Source organism: Agelaius phoeniceus, chromosome 17, assembly GCF_051311805.1.
Source record: "Agelaius phoeniceus isolate bAgePho1 chromosome 17, bAgePho1.hap1, whole genome shotgun sequence".
NCBI lineage: Eukaryota > Metazoa > Chordata > Aves > Passeriformes > Icteridae > Agelaius > Agelaius phoeniceus.
The window spans coordinates 11,958,218-11,980,499 of NC_135281.1; the positions used below are offsets into that span (position 1 = coordinate 11,958,218).

General features: G+C 43.5%; 1 protein-coding gene across 2 annotated transcripts in view; it reads right to left on the reverse strand.

Moving 5' to 3' along the window:
- The window catches only part of LOC129127871 (cadherin-4), a 421,144-nt gene that overhangs the window by 256,470 nt on the left and 142,392 nt on the right, over positions 1 to 22,282 (reverse strand). The window contains exon 3 of one of the 2 annotated variants that reach the window (XM_077187244.1): positions 17,875 to 17,917. The exons of the other annotated variant lie outside the window; for it this stretch is intronic. Coding sequence (XP_077043359.1) covers positions 17,875 to 17,917 — 43 coding nt within the window. The remainder of the gene's footprint in view (positions 1 to 17,874; positions 17,918 to 22,282) is intronic. 2 annotated transcript variants of the gene reach the window in all.

Here is a 22,282-nt window from a genome sequence, read left to right on the forward strand (position 1 = left end):
AAGGGATTACTCAAAAAAAAGGAAGAGATGGTCTTGGCTACCTTTCAAAGCAGGCTCATCTGTCTGTTTGTGTCCTCTAGAGCAGCACCAGGTGCACAAGTTAATGTGGACTGGGCTCCTCCAGACTGGCTTCAAAGCCTCCCTTCCACCGACGCCCTCACTGGGGAACTCTCTGACCCTGCACCAACAATCTCCATCCCTTGCTCCCTTCTGGCACCCAACACCAGCAGCCTGCTGCCCTTCACAGCCAGGGAAGCCTTTCCATGGATCAGCAAGGACACAGGAACGAGGATGGCACTGACAGGCACAGGGCCTGCAGACTCCCTTGCACTGGGGCAGTAACAGAAGCGAAGACAAAGATTGAGAGAAACGCTGGAATACTGACTGTGTGAAATAAAACCAGCTCTAGGGCTGAGGATAAATTCCTTCATTAGAGCCACCCCTTATACAAAAGTCCAGTTAAACTTTGGCCCTACAGCACTGCATCCCAAAATAGAAACCCTAATGTAGCCCAGAGTGGACATTTTCACAGTCAAAGCTAACTGCTACTGGCATGCTGAACTGTGACAAAGGAATGTGTTTGCTTTTCAAGGCCTAAATATTAAATAGTATTTTCTTTGAAAACTTACTTGAGAAAAAAAAAAACCCTTGCTCTAATTTGAGCTAAAAATTTTTCTTGGTGTTTTCTCCTGGGCTCTTAGAGCTCCCTTACACATTCTGTTGTAAAGAAAGAAGGAAGAATTATGGTAATTTTATGTTTATTCTTCTTTGAGAACCACTCTTGGCTCTTCTGTATAAATAACTAAATGCTCTTATAAGTCCTAACATACTGAAAAATACATTCTATTTGAGACTTCTCCATGTGAAACCTATGGCAAACCAACTGCTGTCTCTTCCCCCTTTTTTTTTCCAACAGGAGTCTGATATTTCCCTCTAGTTTTTCTCACCTGCTGTTCCAGCAGCAGCATCCCTCCAGGTACAAAGAATGGGGAAGGACCATGGCCCTGCTGGGATGGCAATGCTGTTTCTGTGATCAGGCCAGCCCTTGCACTCATTTCTGTCTATGAGCACACGGAACCTGCTCTGCAGGCTCCACGGGGCTGGGCACACACCCTGGGAACAAACAGCAGTGCCAGGAGCTGATGCCACTATTCCCAGGGATACTGCTAGAGATGTTCCCAGACCAATCCTGAGGAACTGCAGAGCCCTGGGATGCTCACATCACACATCCTGTGCCAGTGGGGCAGCCACGATGAGAACTGCACTAGCACAGCTCATTCCTCTTGTTTTAATTGAAATGAAAGGCTCAGGAAAGATTGTAATTTCTGGAGAAAACCTCACATCTCCAGATATCTGTGATACTAAGTCAAACCACTTTTTTGTTTCCCCCAAGTCTGAAATTTCCATGCACTTTAGGCTAAAACACTTCCACAAGAGCAGAAGGACACAGAGGTTGCTTGTGAAGTCAAGGGAGAGAAAAACGACAGCTCGAATTTTCAATGGATTGAACTGCCCGGTGGAAATATCTCTCACTTCTCACTAACAAGGTAGAAAGCTGAGAAAGAACGGTGCTCCTCACTCAAGTGAAAGAGAACATGAAAATTAAGTACAGCATCTGCTTCAGCATTGGCTCCAGAGACCTCAGCAAAGAGGAGGAGAGATCAAGCCAACCTGCATTCCAGCATCAGCTCCAAATGTACTTTTCTGCCTTGGGGAAACTACAGCTCCTCTACTGCCATTTTTTTCCCCATCCATAAAATGATGATGATAATATTAATTACCCGAGGCAGTTAAGCTGAAGTATGGATTTTCTTCCCACATATTTATTCCACATTATTATAGCACATTTCTATAGAAATATAATAGCAGAAATGTTTGAGCTTTTCTAATCTTTACCACACTACAGCTGCATTTGTAAGCACCCAGAGCTCAAATTGGCAAGTATTTGTTCTCTATTCTCATATTGATTTCAATAGGACTTCTGAGCACTGAGTGTTTTCAAGAGCAGTTTACATGCACAGGTCTCAGAGTAGCACATTGTCAGTGAATGGAAATGAATACATGGTAAAAAATAACAGCTGCAAAACACAGGGGGATGTTCGACGTCAGATGCAAAAATCCTCAAAAGAAGGAAACTGTTCAGAAAAACTTGTGTTTCTTTTTTTTCTATGAAGTATGGAGATTAGGAGACATTAAGCACAGATTCATATTATTATACACGTATCTCTATAAACACATGATTTTCTGTCTTTCTAAAACTGTTCAGAATGGAAAGGAAAACGACACAAATGACTTGTTGATTGCACTGTGAATCTAAGAATTCTCTAATTATCGCTGACATCTCCTCATAATTTCAGAAGCTAAGTTGTTTAAAAAAAGGAAATCAAATCCTGACACTAATAACTGTATCTTGCAAGTTATTTTCCCTCTCTCAGAACAGTAACTGCTTGTGTGTGCTACAGTCCTTTTTTAATTCTTTAAGATACTTTTACAAACAAATGCAAATATTGATGATGAAAACTCTTAAGAACAGTAATCATTTTTCAGCAAGTACATAAACCTCTGGAAAAGAGAAATCTGGGTTTGGGTAGCACATGCTGGGGCCTCTCTGTATTTTGAGAAACTCCCCGAGTATTTGAGGTGGGAAGTTGGGAGTTGAGGACAGCCAAGCTCCACACACCTGCTCTGCTGTGTCTAAGCCTGGGCCTGATTAATTTGGGAACTGATGAGGTCTAAGCTGTCTTGTCAGCACACCTATTTATGAAATCCCTCCTGGCTCAACAGTCTGGGCCAGCAGAAGACACAACATCAACCAGAAGCCAGTCCTTGTGAGGGATGCAGCAGCATGCACAACGACATCTCCCATCTTTGGGGAACGCAATTCTGGAGGTCAAGGCACTCTGCAGCATTAGTAGAAATGCAGGGATAATGATAAATGCTCTCTGTGTGGCAAAGAGTTATTTACTGCATGTCAGAACACAGCAGTAAGGAACTGACACCTTTCTCCCCCTGAAAGACATTCTTTTCCTTTCTTGCAAATCTGTTCTTGATAGGAAACTTGCACAAAGAAAGGTGGCAGCATTCTTCCTTCCCACATTAAAGGAGACTAAGCTCTGAATTCTCATTTGTGGAAAATGCTACTTTAGAGACATGGTGGCTATAAATTTTTTTAGAGAGACATCATTTCTGCATAGCACAGAGAGGTGAATTTGGATTGATGTTTACAAGATGGCAAGACGCTGCTGCCCAACGGAATTAAATGTTCAATTTTTTAAAAAAGGCAATTCCTCAAGAACATCACTGAGGGTGGATCATAGAAAGGGGGAATGCCATGAACTCCCAGTCTTCAGACTGATCAAAATGCAACTTGTGCAGAAGAGGTTGGATGAACCTCAAGTGCACAGCTGCTTGTTTTACAGTTTCATTTTTTACATTCTGAAAGTTTATGTGATCTAATTAGCTATTTCATTTCACAAAAATACATTTTGGCACTGTTGGACTTGGAACAACTCAAATGCAAGGGGTTTCCTTATGGGGGAGGCAGACAGGCACATGGAAAATCAGCATTATGTTTCCATTTCAGAGACATTAGGACGGGGAAGCAGAGTGGTGAGCTACACTTGCACGGAGATTACTTCACCAACTTGAACATTTCAGGCGCTATAAATATGTTTAAATCTAGCTAAGAAAAAACAGACAATGCCTAGCAGGAGCACCTAAGCATCACTGCAGCTTAATGAAAAGGCTGAGGAAGCAGGAGGCAGGAGAAGCAGCGTGTGCTCAGCCCTGGGTTATCGGCAGCGCTGACCCGCGGCGAGGCAGCACCTGGGATGTTATCACAGAGCCACCTCCTCCCCAAAGCCCTGGGCTTCCTCCTCACACCCTGCCTGCCCTTTCCTGCAGCAGCTCCTCTGCCTCTGATTTTATCTGCTTCCCTGACAAGGTGGATTTTGATACTCCTCCTTTCCAAGGGTTACCCGAGGTGTGGGTTTTGCCAGGGAAAACGCAGCAATTACGTTCTGTGTCTGTAGCTGCTCGGCAGCACCAGCACCCCAGGGAAGGCATCCTGGCCACAAATACATCCAAGACATCTGGATAAACGAAAATATCTCATCTCTGGAGCCAAATGTCAACCAGGCACTTTTAAAAAGCACTGAGATAAAATATCTGCCAGTGCTTAAAGAGCTGATACAGACGTGCTCACTACTTGACCCAAAGCAGTTCTTAAGCAGGAGCTAAGATGCATCCTGCTCCCACAGAACTCTTTTCTGAGAAAAAACTTTTTTCACAGCCAGAGGACAAAAATATGCCCTTCCTCCTCTGCCTTATCTTTGTAACATGAAGGAAAACCACCCAAATTAAAATGCCTGAATTGAGACATTACCAGGAGATTTCGAAAACAAGACAGAGCCTCTTGTTAACATCTTACTCACTGTTTTCATGCCACCACTCGTGATAAAAGCAAAGTATTAAGGCATAAATTAGTCATAGAACAGCTGCATACTTAATACATACAGTCCTTTTAACTCCCAGGGTCTGTGTGGATAATCTGCAGTCTTACATTCATCATGATGGGATAGGAAGCACCAGGGAAGGGCTGACTCTCCCCAGTTGTATTCACCCAACAGCCAACACCCCAGCAACAATCAGGATGTGTATTCTGTGGCTGTGAACCCCACACCAGGGATATTGGATAACCAGTGCTTGCTTCCATCACTTCTTGTATTAAAATGCAATTTGAGTAACCTGAGGCAAATCATGACTCTGCAGAACATCTTGGAAATGTTCAAACAATAAACACTTTGTTTAAAAGGATCTGTGAGTGCAAACATGTCTAATCTACTGAAAATCTCAATCTCTTTCTGCTTGTCCTTGCTTTAATCCAACTCACAGGAAATGACATTTAGCCCCAACTGACAGGGACCGATAAAAAGGATAAAATACCTTTGTACTTCAAATGCCCATCTATCACTATTGAAAATATGAATGTCCCTTGATGATGCAGGAAGGTGCATTTGTTTCTCTTATAGTGTTGATGGATTCATTTCTTCTCATTAGAAGAATAAATCTTATTGTGTATCTTATTGCCAGCAGCAACATGATTGGCTCCCAACCAGGATCAGGCCTCCCGTGTCTGACAGTGTGCACAGATTTGATGAAAGACAGCCCTTACAGAACAATTGGCTGATCATGGGGAAATAGCACTATTTTACAGGCAAAAAATATGGCACAGATAATAAATGATGGGCCTGTCAGAAAAATAACAACCTATGCACTTGAAAATGCAGATGAGAAATGATTTTCTCCTATCATTTGACTTGTTTTTACAAGATGCCTGTCCAAAGTCACATCAGTGTGCTGGCCTGTAAGTCTCAACTTTCTTGGAAAACACATCAAATGCACATTCACCAAGCACCTTCTATGACCACACATTAAATACACTCGTTAATTTACCTATTAATCATTTATCCAGGAGTAACTCAGCACATTGGCACAGAAATGTTGGTGTGTAGTGGTGTACATGTGATACCCACGGCCCCAGGGCATTTATTAGATGTGGTGATGTGCTGAAATGCTTTCCACAATATTATTAGCTCTGCTCTAAAACTTCTCTAGACCAAGGAGCTTCTAATTTTCCTGTTCCATTCCATACTTTACAAACTTAAGAATCAATTTGCATTTCCTTGCTCTCTTTCCTAGCTTGCCTTCTTTTTTAGCAAAATTTTCAGAAAGACAACGTAAACAAGCTTTTTAAAGAGATTAAGGATATTTAAAGTATCAAATAAACAAAAACCTTTCAAGCAAAGAACAGAAGGGTTACTCAGGACAGTGAAACTTTTGCAGGAGCCATGTCCTTCAGCTGTGAGAAGGGGAGTGGTGATGGGTTATCTCTTATTGCTGGCATGACTGATTGCTGGAAAAGGAGCTGCAGAATGAGGCCAAATTCCCAGCAGAGACAGGGCATTAGGCATAGAGTTAATTGCATGGGATGGTGTGCCAGAAGTTCAACAGTCCTGGCCCACACCAATTCCAGCCCCATGCTCAGTAGGGGGATTTCCAGCACCAAGTCCCACAGCCACTCCTCAGGCAGCCAGATGTATTTCAGCTGAAGGATGCAGCAATGAATACTCGACGCCATAAACATGTTACCAGTGACACAGCATGGAGATCTGCTCTGGTATAATTTAGGAGAGATGCTTAATCAATTGCCTTGACTTACTAAGCTTTACTGCTTTCTAAATGAGCAGCAATACATAACAGGGTTTTCAGCCTGGTTTTAGGAACCATGATCATTTACCCCATTAAATCAGAAGGAGGAACACAGGCTGCTAGTGGGAGCGTGTGCTGATTCTTGTATGCAATTCTCTGACAGCAAGACACACTGCAAAAATGCATTTGGTGTTTCAGCTGACATATAACACAGTACTTTGAAAGAAAATATTAGCTTTGCCATTGCTACAGCTACTGGTACGTCCCCTCAAATTTAGTACATGCAATAGGCAGGAGGATAAAAACATCCCAAAGATACCAGAGGAATTTATAAGTCAATGATCTGCTTATGAGGAATGGAGACTGCTGATACAAGCTGCAGTCTCACTGATAAAAAAATGGATTTCCCATAGCATTGCCCATAGCACTGGGAGCTAATTGGCCTGAGCTTGTTCCTGCTGACTGTCCTGTGTTCATCTGGGCTTGCTCTGGAGGACCCAATCAATCACAAGCCCAAGCTGCAGCTGACCCGTAGGCAGCCACAATTAAAACTCAGCTCCTACTTACTGAAAGGTAGAAAGTGAATTTAACCTGATCTAAGTAAGGGAGAGTGCTTGAAACCACTTGCAGTCCCTGAGATGTTCTATCACTTCAGACAACCCTTCTCCTTTTTCAGCAGAGCTTTTCATTGCCCACAGCCTTTGGGAGAGCTCACACACCATTTGTGCAGCTGGTTCCTGGTGGATACATCAGGATGCCACAGCAGCCCAGGATCCTGGGGATCAGTTACACAGCTCTTAAGGAACTCACCAGTCACCTTAATGAATGCTCTACCTAAAACTAATTATGTGCTTGTGCTCACAGCACTTTTCTGGGCATTTGACAATTTATTTGCCTATGTGCTACAGAAAAGCAATCTGCCAGAAAAAAACCCTCTTGGAATAAGCCACGAGTTGCAATACATTCAGAGGCAGGCTGAGCACATCCCTGGCAATGCAGACACTCGGATTGTGAACCTGGATTAAAACTGGCTCAGTGGTTTCTAAATGTACAGTACACACACGAGACAGAAACTGCACCAGTGTAGCACCATCCCTGCCTTTAGAGAAAAGCTGCACTGAGAACAGCAGGTCACAGGGAAGTCAACAACAGTTACACCAAATCTCCACAATCAACAAATAAAAACATCTCGTAATGGCTTTTATTTACTAGTTATATATTTTCAGAGGATTCGTTCAAAAAATAAAAACAATGAATTATTTTCAATGGAAGCTGAATTTCAAAACTTTTCCTACTATAAAGTCAGCCAGGTACCCCCAAAAATCTCCTCTAATGTATTTTTCAGGCTGTGCAGTTTTTATCATTCAGAAAGTAGCTCTTCTTTTCTCAAAAAGAATGAGTTAAGGGCAAGGCAAGTCATATTTCAAGCTGCTCACATTTTTGGTCAACTTCAGATCTCTTTGTACATTCCTGCCTGAACCCTCTTCCCCCCATACAGCAAGAAACACACAGCTGGTCAGGGTAGAGCAAAACTGAGCAGTCAAGTACATGGAAAAGTTCCTCTCCGGAGCAGCAGGAATTTGCTTTGGATGAGTATCCATAACAGATTTCTTTGACTTAAATACTGCTCACAGACAATGTTAGTATTTAGGAAAACAGAAATTGGTATTTCACAGTCAAAGTAAAAAGATGCTGAAGAGCTCGTTACACTGGCCTGTTTCTCTAGCAAATCATCTGCATTTGTTCAGCCAATAACATGTGTTCTCTCAGAGCTGAAATCCCTTCTGCTTTGTAATTGCCTAGGAAAAAATGGTTTCCTGTAAAATGTCCCAGGTTTTTCTAGCATCAGGTGTATGTCCACTTTTTAGCTCCACTTAAGAAACACAGAGCATTTGCAATCATAAACTCACAGGAAGAATGTAATTATCATTTAGATACAACAGGACAGGATGACAGCAATTCAATTGTTGCCCAAATCATAAGATTTTCAATTCAATCAAGCATTCATTCTCTGGTTTTGGTGACAGCTGCAGTTGGGCAGGAAGCCCAAGGTTAATCAGGCAACAACTCCAAACCAAACACTTATTATAAAGGAAATTCTTTTAGAGTCAAGTTTCTTGGCTCTGTTATTTCCTCTGCAGAGTGACCATCTACACAGTGCAAACACTGGAAAAAAATCCAAAGGACCAAACACTGAAAAAGACAAATCACTTCAATTTTTCAAAACTGTATTTCAATCATGACCTGGACTGCAGGGAATAAACATCATTTGGACTCTAATTCCTTTGGAAGAAAAGGGAGAGCACATATATGTCACTCGGGAGGAGACCAACCCTGCTGTTTCTTTGCTATGTTTCTTTAGCAGAAATCTGGGAAGTTGAAGTCCCCCAAGAGAAAAAGGGGTAGGGGTTGTGAGAGTCCTCCCAGCTCTGGATAGAATATTTCATCCAGCTCTTCATCCTGGTTGGGAGATCTATAGCAGGCTCCCACAAGGATATCTGCCTTGTTGGCCTTCTCTGATTCTCACCCACAAACTCTCAAATTTATTGTCACCACCATTAAGCTCTGCTCAGCAGCCCATTAAAAAAAAAAAAAAATCAGAAAAAAGTATGAGGAAAAAAAGTCCTCCTCAGGACCTGTGTTTTAGAGGATTCCATCACAGCAGTGGTGAAAATGTGAGAGCTGAATTCCTGAGGAATCAGCCTCCTGCCTTTTACCAGGACCTGGCACTGCAGTGGCAGCACAGGCACTATTCCACCTTCTTCCCAAGAGCAGATATCTCCTCCTTATCTTCTGCTTATCTCCCTGCTTGGTGCAGCCAGCTCTGGCTTTACCACTGCCCATCCCTCCAGCACAAAGTCACCCCCCTGCTGTCAGGAGAAGCAGGTGACACAGAGCACCCCAAACAGCTTATGGAAAACACTCCTTTCTTCCAGCCCTGTTAATCCCTCCATTAATGGGATTCTGCTTATTCCACTGTTCTTTGTGCTTAAATCCCTTGGGCTCCCCAGGCACTGACTGCTAAATTATGAAGTGGTTTTGAGAGCTTTGGTTAGATGTGCCATCGTGTTACACCACAGATTTTTATAGGTATAAGGGAAATTCCAACCCTGAGGGTGCTGCTCTCCTGCTCTCTATCTTTGGCTCCTTCAGTCCATCAGTACTTGCCCAGAAAAAGAAAATCATTTTTCTTCCTCCTCTTCTTCTCCTTGTTTAAAGTTTATTAATACTGTCACATCAAATCTCAATGCAAAGTGATACGAAATGTCATACACTAAAAATAATGTGCTGGAAATGGGTCAGTACTGAAATATTTGCACTGTCTACAAACTGGTCTATTATCTCCTCCAGTTTCAAGCTCTTCTAACCCAATTCTCAAGTATACCAACACGACAGGGAGTTAAATTCTGATGAATTTTAAGAGAAATACAGACAGAACTGAGTATTTAGGTCACTGTTAGTGAAGTTATTTTGAGGGGATTTCATCATTTTTGTGTAAAATAATGAAAATGCTTTTTTCTGACTTCCCCCCTCCCGTGCTGACAGCTCCCTAATGCTGACAAGGTGCCCACAAGGTGCTCCTTGCAGTGAGAGGAGAGGCAAGAAGAGCATGAGAGGAAGAGCACTGAGGAATGGCCTTGATGTTGGAAGGGACCATCTGACCCAACCCTCCACTCAAATCATGGAAAAAAGGGGAGAAAAAATAAAGGAGAAAGATGGTTTTAACAAACTGAGAAGGCATAGAGGGAAGGTGAAATGGCAGAGATGCCTTGGGAGGCAGAGAGGAGAACTGTCCCAAAGCTTTACCGGGTCACTTATCAGTGGGCAGAAAGGACATGAAGACAAGGAGGGATGTAGCTCTCACCAACTCTACCACGGAAAACACAGAAATAACAGCACAGTGGCTGTGGGGGATTACCAAACCAGCAAATCCGTGCTGGTAACCTTACACTGTTAATATAACCAGGTACTTCTGCCACGTGCTAAGGTGCAGGAGTAGGGAAGAACTCTGCTGCAAGAGACGTGAGCAGTTTACTGAAATACCCACAACACAGTCAATGTCCAAGGAGCTGTCATCTTTTCAGCAAATAACTAGCAGGAAGCTGGGGTATTGCTCTGGGAAGTGGCTGGCTCAGGCTGTGCTGGGCACTGAACAATGACACCCTCACAGCAAGGACAAATGCCCATTCCAAGTTATTTACTCCTTTACACTGCACATGCACATCCTTCGAGGAATGGCTCCAATCCACCTGGCACCCAGGAACGTAGGAAGCAGTGTCACAACATTTTGGAGCTTAAAGAGCAGGCACAATGTGCCAAACTGAGGTAACAGATGGGGATCCAAACATTGCTAAGTGCTACCTAGCAATGCAGCATATGCAGTGCCTGGAAATCGTGACATCATCTCATGAATGAAAAAGTCTTGCCCTAATATTTTAATTAGATACTTAATCAAGTGAAAAAAATGGAGATGAGCAAGGAGGAATGGTACCAAAGGTAGGAAATATGACAGTGGCAGGAACAAAAAGGATAATCCCCCTGGTCCCAGTGTGGATACTTTGCAGCCCTCATCTTCCCCCCTTTCTGCTTCAACAGCTTTTGGCACTTGGACAGGGACAACCTGTGAGATGGTTCTGCGTTGAGAGTTTTGGAAGGGTAGGCTGGTATCCAAGAATTTAAGATAAAATGCTAAGCAGACTTGCAGAATACATCCACCTCCTGGAAGCTAAACATGCATTGTACAATTGGAGGGTCATCAGTTGGGTTATTCTTCTTAATTGTTAAATATGTATCAATTCTACATGATCTTTTATTTATATTATTTGGGGGGATTATGATGAAGAGAAAAATTGGTACAGAATCCTGAACACCCAGCTTGAAAACTCTGGCCTTCAGTAAGAAGATGAAAACACTTTTTACTGATTCAACTTTCATTCTAGACTCATGTAATTTAATCAGATATGTTCACAGCTAGAATTGCTGCATGCTGGAAATCCTTCCTGGCAATATAGAAGCTACCACTTTACCACTCCACAGATAATTTTCTCATTACATTATATACTACAGTTAGGAAAAGCTCAGTTATATTTACAAGCATACAGTTCAACCACTGATTGTAAAAATATGCATAATGCATAGCTAGCTTGCCCAAGTAATTAATGTGATTATGCATTCAAAGCAGGTAAGTGCAATAATTGAGTTGCTGTGCAAGCTGTGCAAGTGCATGCACAATTCTGCACACCTAATGTTTTGGGAGGTTTGCCCACTTGGGGAGATTCTGAAGTTCTGCTTTGCAATCACAGCTTAGAAAATAAAAAATAAGATTATTTCCTGTGCCGTAAACTGACCTAAGCACCAATGCTACTTTCCCAATATAATTAAATGTTAAAAGCCTTTAATTAAAGACTATAAATCAGAGTGAATAATGTCCGACCGGAGCAGGCTTACCATACAGGCTGCATCCAGTGCTGAGAGTGCACCAGAACAAGGCCATAAAAATGCCATTCACACCTTTTAATTGGTACATTTGAGCATTCCTTTTATTGCTTTTATTGCCAGACCAGCAATGGTATCACTTCCCTTCTGAAAACATTTTCACTCTCCAAACTTCAGCCCAAGTGTTGACGATGACAAATGGTGGCCCCTGCTTCCCTCAAGCCCCATCCAGAACAAAGCAATTCTTTGCCCTGGAATGCCTGAAGCATACCTGGGCTTGGAATTTAATTCTCTTTCATATTGTACTTCTTTCCATCTCAAGCTCTTAGATAGGGATTTTTATTTGTTTATGTATTTATTTTGGGGACAGCAAGTATTATTGGTTCCCTTGACACGGCTGTGTCATTGCACACTGAGATAACGTGGGGAAGAAGCTGCTGTGGATAAAAAGTGGGGGGAAAAGCTGCATTTTTTCCTGCTGAGGGACAGAATCATCTCTCTCTTGCCTTGTCCTTCCCCCTCTGTGCTCTCTGCTCCCCAGCAGCAAAGTGATGGGTATCTGTATATTGCTGGCATAATAATATATTTATGGATTGTGAACACAGAAAACTACAGCAGGGTAAATGCAATCAGATTTACAGATAAACTCGAGGCCTCTATAAATCTGGACTACAATAGAAATTAGAGTGAGAGAGAATGAGGGGGAAAAAGGTTTTTTGAATCTGAATGCTGAGATTCAGCTTCAGCTCAACAGTATTTAAAAAGCTTTTGTTCCCACTTTCTACAAACAGGCAAACATTCAGGGTTTGCAGCTAACGTCGAGGAACACAGAAACAGATTTTGAGCTTGTAAATAACTTCCAACTGTGTATTCAATTCTAAATTTCAGTTTATACTGTGCTGGGTTATTGTGTAAGAGTCAAATACAGAAAAGGAAACTTAAACATGGGATAATACAAAAACTCAGTACTACAAAATTCAGCAGTAATTGTGATGCAGAAAGAAAACAAACCCCAGAAAGATGCATCAAAGACTTTTACAAATAATTTCAAATATGGAACCACTCTAAGGATTTTGTGGTCAAATCTTCAATAAAGAATTCCTCAAAGAAAAAAATATTTGAATTATTTACTCAGCCCCGAGGAAGTGAATAGAGAATAAAGCAGATGAAAACAAGCAATCAGAGATGCTTCTTTTAAAGCTGTGATCTAACAGTAAAATGTTGCTAAATAATGGGAATGAATATCCTCGTGGATGTTGAGTCTGCAAGAACAAGCTGGGCCAGCTCTCCCTGCAGCCCTGCAAGCACAATATGGGTTTACATCTGGTCTCAAGAAGCACCAGGCAGGCCTCAGACAGTCTGGCTGTCGGTCCAGACGAGCACCCAGCAGCTCGGGTGGGTTCTCATCCAAGGCTTACTCAACCTACCTGAACCTTTTGGGCCAGCAAAGCGGAGCTGGCACTCTGCTGAGCACAGGATCTGCCTGGGCTGCTGGCACTGCCTGCTCACTGGGGCTGCAGCTAGAGCAGCAATAATCCTCTCTGCTGACACCTCCTATTGGCACAGTGGCAGGAGGCTGCAAGTGTGGAGATGCACAACATGCAGGATGGAAGAGGAAAGCATTTAAAGCACTTGAAGCAGAGTTTGCAGGGAAAGCCTGGTGGCCAGGAGCTGCATTCTGCTCTTTGTCATCCTCCCATGGTGTTAAAATCACTTAAGCGAATTTTTTTTTTTTTAGTGCTTTTAACCCTGAGGAGATTATCACATGAACAAGCTGTTTTGCAGTGGGAAGTCTGAGGGCCAAATGGAGCCTCTCTCCAGCATCTGAGGGGTGCCCATCCCACGGTGCTCAAACAACTCTGCTTGAGGCATCCAACACAAGGGTGTGGGGCAGAGCTGGTCCAGCTGAGCTGTGGTACCTGGAGCAGCCTCACAAGGAGCACCTTGCCTCTCCTCTGGGGCTGGCACAGGAGCCCTGGCCCCTGGGCATCCACACCAACAGGGGCTGCCTGTGGGGAGCCACCAGGACCCCCACAGAAAGCTGAGGATGGAGAGGCTCTGCTGCACTCTGGGGAGCTGTGATGGGCTGGGAAAGCATCCCACAGCAGGGATGGAGCCTGCCCTCAACAGCAGAGCAGGAGCACAGCTCTGGAGTGGGCTGGGGATTGAACTGGGGAGAATGAAACTGCCTGTAACAGGAGGAGGTGGCCTCTGCAGCACAAATTATCTCTGAAAAGTAACAGCTTCTTGAGCAAGGCCAGATGGGAACAAGGAGCGCTATTCCACACCTATGGACTTTCCTGGTAGTGCATAAATAATAAAATATCCTTTATGATCAGCTAGTGATCCTGGGAGGATTGAGGGAACCGGGCGGGGAAGCTGAAGTAACAGTTAAAACTTAACACATAAATGAAAAAAAACCCTAAAACATTTCATGATTTGGTTGTGCTGAGAGGACAAGAGCTTTTCCCCTGGAGATGGGAGACAAGATTTTCTGGCTGGGAGAGCTCTGCTGTGAGCAGCAGGCCTGGGCACTGTGCTGGGCAGCTCTGTCCAGCCTGTGGGAGCCTCTGCCAGCCAAGAACTCACAGCTCTAATCCGAGATCTGTCACCACTCACTGCACAGCCCTGGGCAAGTTGCTTAACCTCCTTGTGTCTCACTTTCACCATCTGCAGGACTGGGCTAACACTGACTTGGCCAGTGGATAGGGGCATTCAGGGGCTTAATCAAGGGTAGCTGGAGTGATTAAATTCCAGCTGCTCGGTTTGTGGCTGCAACTCTCTGCCCAGTGTCAGGTCCTGGCACTGCGGCACACGAGCCAGGCTCAGTGTCCTCAGAGCGGGGCAGGGAAGGAAGGAGCTGCCACAGCACAATATATGGGTCAGCATCTTCCAACTGCAGCTGCCAGCCTGCTGACTTGGCAGCAGCCTCCTCCTGGCCCTTGGCTGAGGCACACCAGAGAAATCCCGTCACTCCCAGCCTGCTGGAGGTGGAACAGAGCCAGGCTGTGCCTCCAGACAGAGCCCAGGGAGAGATGAGTGGACTGCACCTCCCCACAAGGGAGCTGGAGCCAGGTACACGGGCCCTGACCGATGGAAACACAGAGGCACAGGAGCTGTGCTCCATCTGCCCTGAGGAAACGCTCCTGACCGGCATCCCAGTGCCCCTGAGCACAGCCCAGGCAGGACTGAGCACAACCCAGGCAGGATGAGAGCACAGCCCAGGCAGGACTGAGCACAGCCCAGGCAGGATGAGAGCACAGCCCAGGCAGGACTGAGCACAGCCCAGGCAGGATGAGAGCACAGCCCAGGCAGGACTGAGCACAGGCACAGCCCAGGCAGGACTGAGCACAGCCCAGGCAGGACTGAGCACAGCCCAGGCAGGACTGAGCACAGGCACAGCCCAGGCAGGACTGAGCACAGCCCAGGCAGGACTGAGCACAGCCCAGGCAGGACTGAGCACAGGCTCAGCCCAGGCAGGACTGAGCACAGCCCAGGTAGGACTGAGCACAGGCTCAGCCCAGGCAGGATGAGAGCACAGCCCAGGCAGGACTGAGCACAGGCTCAGCCCAGGTAGGGTCAGTCCCACCCAGAAGCTGAATCATGGACCAGGGCCACCAGACAGCACCAGCACTGGCAAACAGAGGGGTCCTGCAGGAAAACCCTTTCCAGCTCCAATTCAGTTCTTACTTATCTCATCACATACCCCCTTTCATCTTGAGCTGAGTCCCCTCAGACACCTCCCCAGCTCAGCTCACTGCATCTCTCCTGATCATTCTGTTCTGCCAGATGCTCCTCCCTTCTCCATGCACTCCCTCACTGACCATCAAAACATGGCCCATCCATCAGCTCTTCTCCCATTTCAATGAGGTTTTCATGCCTTTTTCAGCATTTACAGGACTATTCAGGATAAGAGGATCCATATATATATATATATATATATAAATAGGTATTAAGTACATCTTGGAATAAACGTCAAGGTACAAGTGATTGCACAAGTTGGAAGGAGACTTTTAACAGGAAAGAGAAAGTATTTCACCTGCAATCAGTCATCAATGCATCAACAGGACACAGTAAAATGATATGGTTATAAGTCAACCCTATAAATCCACAGAGCAACTTAATTGCCAAGATCCATGCCTTGAATTAGATGACAGAAAAGTAAATTTTACATACATAAAGGAATTTCTTCTTAAACTTTCTTTCCTGGGATGGCAGAGGGAAGGTGAGGGAAATCAGTCCCATAGATAGCAAGAATTGTGTCTGTGTTGGCTGGTACCACTGTGACAGTGCATTAGGGGTGTCAATAGACTGTCACCAACCCTTGCCACATGAGATCAAACATTCTGTTGCTGACTCTGAACCCCAGCAGGAGCCAGCCAGAGCAAACACCAAGAGAGGATTGTAGTATTTGGCTCTGAATTTTCACAAACAACTTTATTTCTCCCTGTGTCCTGTGACCTAGGTAATAAAATAACATTTACAACTCAATTAAGGCATCTCAAATACAGATCTGTGATTTAACATGCAGACACTTGTGGTACTGCAGATTTAATATGGTAATGACTGAACAGATGTTTAGGAAATTGTGTACACTGGCAGATGCTGACTGACAAAGGATCCCTGTTTCAGGTGTTTGGCTTCCATGGGTTTACACATGACTGCCAAAAAGTCTGTTCCCTGCTCCAAGAAGAGCAACTACAGAAGCCCCTGTGCTTTGCATCCATGGCAAATTAAAGTAAAATCTAAACATCTCCTGCATGTACAATGGAAGTGACTCAGCTTCCTCTCCCTGTGCTACACAGGTGTGACTACCACCACTCCTTGCAGTGTAAAGAATAACTCCAGACGTGCAGAATAACTCAGATCAGAGCTGTCTCCTAGTCAGGCAAGAAAACACAAACTGTTTTTAAACCCCCACGTCCTGTAACTGCACTTTCTTACCGAGTGATGCATGCCACTGGATTACAGGAGACTGTTCCCATTAGGAAACATAATTCAATACAACAAAAGGTGGCAAAATTGAGCCTGGATTGATCAAGAAGATTTAACTTCAAATTGACAATATTGCTGAGCAGCGAGGCAGGGAGCACAGGCATAATTTGGTTTCCTGCAGCACCACTCCAAATGGTGGCTATCAGTATTCCAATCAGTGGCTGATGCTTTATTTCCCCCATGAGTTTCTCCAGGTCATCCCTAACAGTTAGAAAAGTGCTTACTCGCTTGGGCTGCACTGAGCAGATGGCTCCTGATCAGAGATTAGTGCTGGAGCTGGGGGTCAGTGGGCTGCCAAAACCCTCATCTGGGGGCTGCCCACTGCAGCCACCCTGGGGACAGCAGTTTGCTGACCACTCCAGAGGGTGACACGCTCAGCAATGCTCCTGGATGTGTCCAGGTCTCCCTGCAGTACAGCCAGGGCTCAGCTGATATATAATTTATATCCCTGAGACTTCACTGCCTGTGTTACAATATCACTTCTGCCTTGGGGTCACTGGGTATAGACTTCTGCAGGAAATGGAGGGCACACAGAGGTGGTGGGAGAGAATGATTAAAGCCCACACCATCCTGCCTCTGCCCAATCACCAGCAACTCACATTTTTCAAACCTTAGACCAGCATGACAACAGCCATCTCTTTTCAAGGTTTATTTTTACTCCCCCCTCCCCAAAAAAAAGGGAAAATAAAAGAGAGTGGAAAGATTAAAAACATCCAAAAGCTGATGGGGTTGTAGAACACAGGCTGGGATTTCAGGGCCAGGCTTCTGGGACTACTGCTATGCATAGCATCTATTTTCTTCCTCCTGATGAGGTTCAAAGGTAAGTTTTGGCATTGACTTGATTAGCATGGAATTCAGACACATTTAAACCAGAAAGGAGCCCCAGCTTTACAGCTGTGGACTCCCTAAACGGTGCTTATTTTTACTAAAACATAAGGACCAATTCTTTCCAAGCACTGTGTCTGTATAGTTTTTGATCAGTTGTTTTTTGACCAATTGTTTTTGACCTGGTGTTTTCCCAATTTCAGTAGGGTTTTGCTGCCACAGGAGGAAGACAAGGATAATGTTATGCCGTAAGATCCTAGGGAAAAATCACTTTTCCCTGGGAAAAGTGACGAAGAAACAAAGCTGAGCTTTGCTCTGGTACTAGAGGAATTTTAAACACTATTTCTGACACTACTGCAGTACAGCAGGAGCTATTCTAAGGACAAGAGCCAAGCATAGAGTACATACCATACAAACCAACCACAGGGAGCCATGCCCTCCAAACCTGTGTCTATACAGAAGAAAGGAGAAGAGAGGGGAAAAAAAAAATAGATGGAAGTAAGTCACTGAAGGTAACCTGGAAAGTCACTAACAGAGTGAGAACCACAGTCTCCTGACCCCTGTTTTAGTGTCTTCAAAACCATCTGCACCATAACAGCAAGTGACTGTCAGCAGTCACCTTGTTTCAGGGAATTGAAAAATAAAGGAAAATATACCAACCATCTTACACTTCAGAAGAAAACAATCTTATTTTCCCCGATTACAGCATCCTAAAAGAATGTTGCTTAGATACAGTACTACACATGCAAAAATAGGTTCCTAACTGTTCTCAAATTACACAACAATATTAGTTTGGGGACACTTAAGTCTTGCTTACTTGATTCCACTTTAATCTATTTTCTCACACGTGCTTTTATTTTTATATGCACTTAATTATGCACTTCAGTGACAGAATTAAGTCAGATCTCAACCCTAAGAACACTTACATGCATGGTTAACTTACACACACAGAGCCTCACTATGAATTTATGGATGTCGAATTGGAATGACCATGGTTTCATTGTTTCCCATTTATAGTGATGTTTGTGCCTGATTCATTCTTATTATTCTTTTATTTCATTGATTTGTTTTGACATTCATGCATTTACTTCCAAGCCAATACATCATTTGAATGTAAAAGATAAGATTCTTCAGGAATTTATTGCAATGGACTTCTAAAAGAGGAGAATTGGGAAGTTATATCAGAGAAGCACATTAAAAACCAAAAAAAATAACAGAATTTATATCTAACCTGCCTTGAGATCTTTTTTATGGTCACAGCTGGAAATCTGTTTGGAATTGCCATGATGGCAACATAGCTCCTGTGTCTGCAGTGCAGTTTCTGTGTGGATAACAGATCTCTGAGGTTTGGGTTCTGAACCCCATCCTCTTATCACCTAAGCATGGATACCCTTCAGCATCTCTATTAGGTAAAAATATTCAGGTATGTTCCCAAAACCAGGGGAAAAAAGGATGCTATATATGATAGAGAATCTGCATTTTAATATTATAATCTATTACCACAGCAGTGGCTGGTTTGAATTCTGAGCCCATGATAACACTTTCTGCCTCCAAGTCCTGAACCAGCCAAACAGCATCTCCTGATAAAAACCTTCCCCGATGTTTGCTGCAAAATCCTTGTCCACTGCAAACAAACACCTCTAACTGCATTTAGGACTTCAAATGTTTTCAAGTATTGAACAGTGTGGTTTCAAGCAATTGCACAGCACAATCTACAGCAAGTGGTCAGCAGGATTTCTTTGGAAAAATACCAATGAACTTTATTAGACAACAGGCTGCACTAGCAGGAGCAGCACACATGTGGTCTGACGACTTGAGAACAAGCTCAATTCCCAAGAACATTCTCAATTTAGGCTTTGTACAAATGTCTTGCTCCCTGGAATCCTGGCGATACTGGAAACCTTCCACATCCACTCGAGGCTCTCACTTCTCCCTGCGTCAGTTTGTGAATAACCCTCATCCTCCTCACCACATGGGCAATGCCTCCTGCACACCACTTCTGTTCCACCCACTCACTGCTGGTGCAGGTGACCCAGACCAGCTGTCACACTATGTGGCAATAGCTAATGTCATGTTTTGTCCCAATAATTACCCAGAAACTTGCACTACTTCAGCAGCAACAACAAATAACCCAAAGCCCAGCTCCAGCCAGGTGATTGCTGTCATATTTCTGTGCAGGTTTGCCCCAAAATAAGCATGTACAGAAGCACCTCAGAGGAAACAACAGCCCTACTATGCACGTTCAAATGAATTGTTTGACACACAAGCTCCCAAGGAAGAGTTTTCCTGTAATAAACTGACTGGAGAAGGCTGGATGGATTTTGGATGGGAGGTCTGCTCACTGCTACTGCACAGGCACTTGGTTCAAGTGCCAGACATGGAAAATTTGAAACTGATCAAGAAGGAAAAAAAAGGAGACATCAAAAACCTTCTTGGACAAACACACAGGCACTAAAAGGAGGTGTGTGCACTCAAAGGGTGAGAAATGAAAGCCCTGTTGCTGTGTGCTAATTGAAGCGGGGCTGAGCTGCTTGCTCAGAGTCACCGGGACATTAAAGGAATTATTTCTCTTTGCTTCCTCAGATGGTCCAGAGCAGCAACTTTGTTTTGTGGGAGAAGCCCCAAAGTACCAGCACCACTAACTACAGACTGGGTGGAGCAAAGTTCCAAATTCTGCAGTTCCAAATCCCTGTGCTGCCTCTCCCTGCTGTGGTTACCCTGCACTGACACTCAACCCAAGCAGCACTGATGGTTCAGCTCATCCTGAACAAAAACCCCCAAACCTGCAAGACACAAAGTTTCCCCTTCCCAGAACTTGCACCTCCAGCTGGCTGCAGAAATGAAGGATGAATTGCTACACATTTCTCTTTCCCACTCTGAAGGTGAGTTTTTCAAGCCAAAGCACATCATTATTTGTGTGTCAGGGGAAGGTTTTTAGTGCAGTTCATAAAAATGTAGGTTCTAAAGCACAAGTTACAGCAACCAGAAAAAAGTCTGGGTCTATGCACTACCATATACCAGCCAAAGGTCCCATGACATGCTACTTGCCACAATTACTACTTGGAGCATCTATCATTTACACCTTGAGCTGTGTGCTAGTAACCTTTTACAACAGGATTTGCTTTTGTTCCCTAATCACCAAAAGAGATTTCAAAGCAATCAAATTCTACTGATGCAGACTCTTGAGCATATAGAGTATTTTGCTTGAGTATTTACAAATGTTTTTCTTATTCATGAGCCACCTTGTAAGCAAGAACTTGTTTGAACAACTATTCCTGGAAAATGAAAATAAGTTACAAATATGATTGTTCATTAATGCCACATGCAATATTCAAGGAGTTCTTCTTTCAGAGGTGTTTTGAGAATGAATTCATTCTTTTGTGTAGTGCTACAAAGGTGTAAAATGCTAAGTGTTAGATATTATTATACTACCAGTGTCTAAGCTTGTGGCCCCTCTTGGAAACACTTCATTTTTGTACATCTGAGAGGGGAAGGCAAAGGCAGCTAGAGAAAAGATAGTTGAAAACCTGTCTAGCATATTTCTTCACCCAAATATTGCTTTTAATGTATAATCAATCTTTATGGTCTGTTGCTGCAGGGAAGGTGTAATGGAATCAAGTTTTCATAAAATTGCAAGTTGCATGAATCTTTCAGAAACAAGATCATAACATTCTTCATTCCAAATCAATATCGATTATTCCTTAAGTTACATATAAATTGCTTTTAGCTGCAGACATTTCATGTCATACAAATGCAGTTAATAATGGGAAATATCCCTTTCACCACACTAACAATGCCATCCTGCTTGCTGGGCTCATCTAGGGAGAAAGATTATTCCCTTCTTTTCCTCATTTCCTATTTTAAATACATTTTAGCCAACCTGTGTATCCTGTTTGACTCTTGTTACAGCTGATCTGCGCAGAACTTTCCAAGAATAAAGTACTTTGTGACACACAATTTGCAAGTCTTGACCAAAAGGCCATTTCTTTTAGCTGGTATTTCCCCATTGAAGAACTGACCTCATTCTGAAGGCACATTACCCAAATTCTCTAGGCAAGAAGCAGAATTGAAATTATTCACACCAAGGAATGAGTCACAAATCACGCAGGAAACAAATCAGAGGAGGAGGCCCAACACTGGAAGTGCTGCATGGGCGGATTTCTACCAACGGGCCTGGAAATGCACACACAGGGTAAAAAAAGAATTAAAGTGAAATCCCTGCTGTGTTCCATCTTTCTGCTGTTTCCTCTCTATTTGCAAAATACACTTAAAATATAAACAAAATTGAATTTAAAAAGCCGCAACAGTGGAATCCACATTCTCAACAAACTGAGGAGAAGGCACAGGGGAAAGAGCTAAAGTAGGAAATCACTTGGACAAAAATTAGGGATTCAGCACATTGCTCCTTGGCTGGCTGCTCAGCCCAAATGGGGCCATTCACTGTGTGGTGTTCTGCCACTGCAGTTTTATGTGTGGCCAGCACAAAGGCCTGACCATCATTTTTCAGGGTTTATTTCCATACAAGGAAATACAAAGTTCTCTCTGCCGTAAAATGTTTTGCAATATCTTTCACGGCTTTAAAACCACAAAATACTCCTTACATTTTATCTCGGTGTTTAATGCATTTTAAGTTTACATTTGAGCTCTGATGATTAACTTTAAGAAACAAAGTAAACTGTGTGCTTTTTTAGCCCCTAAGGACAGTTATTCCTTCAGAATGTAACTGCAAAGATATTTTTACATTGTAGGAAACCAACTATAATGTACATTACAGCTCATTTTCCAACACTGGATTGCATCATAAATATATTTTAAG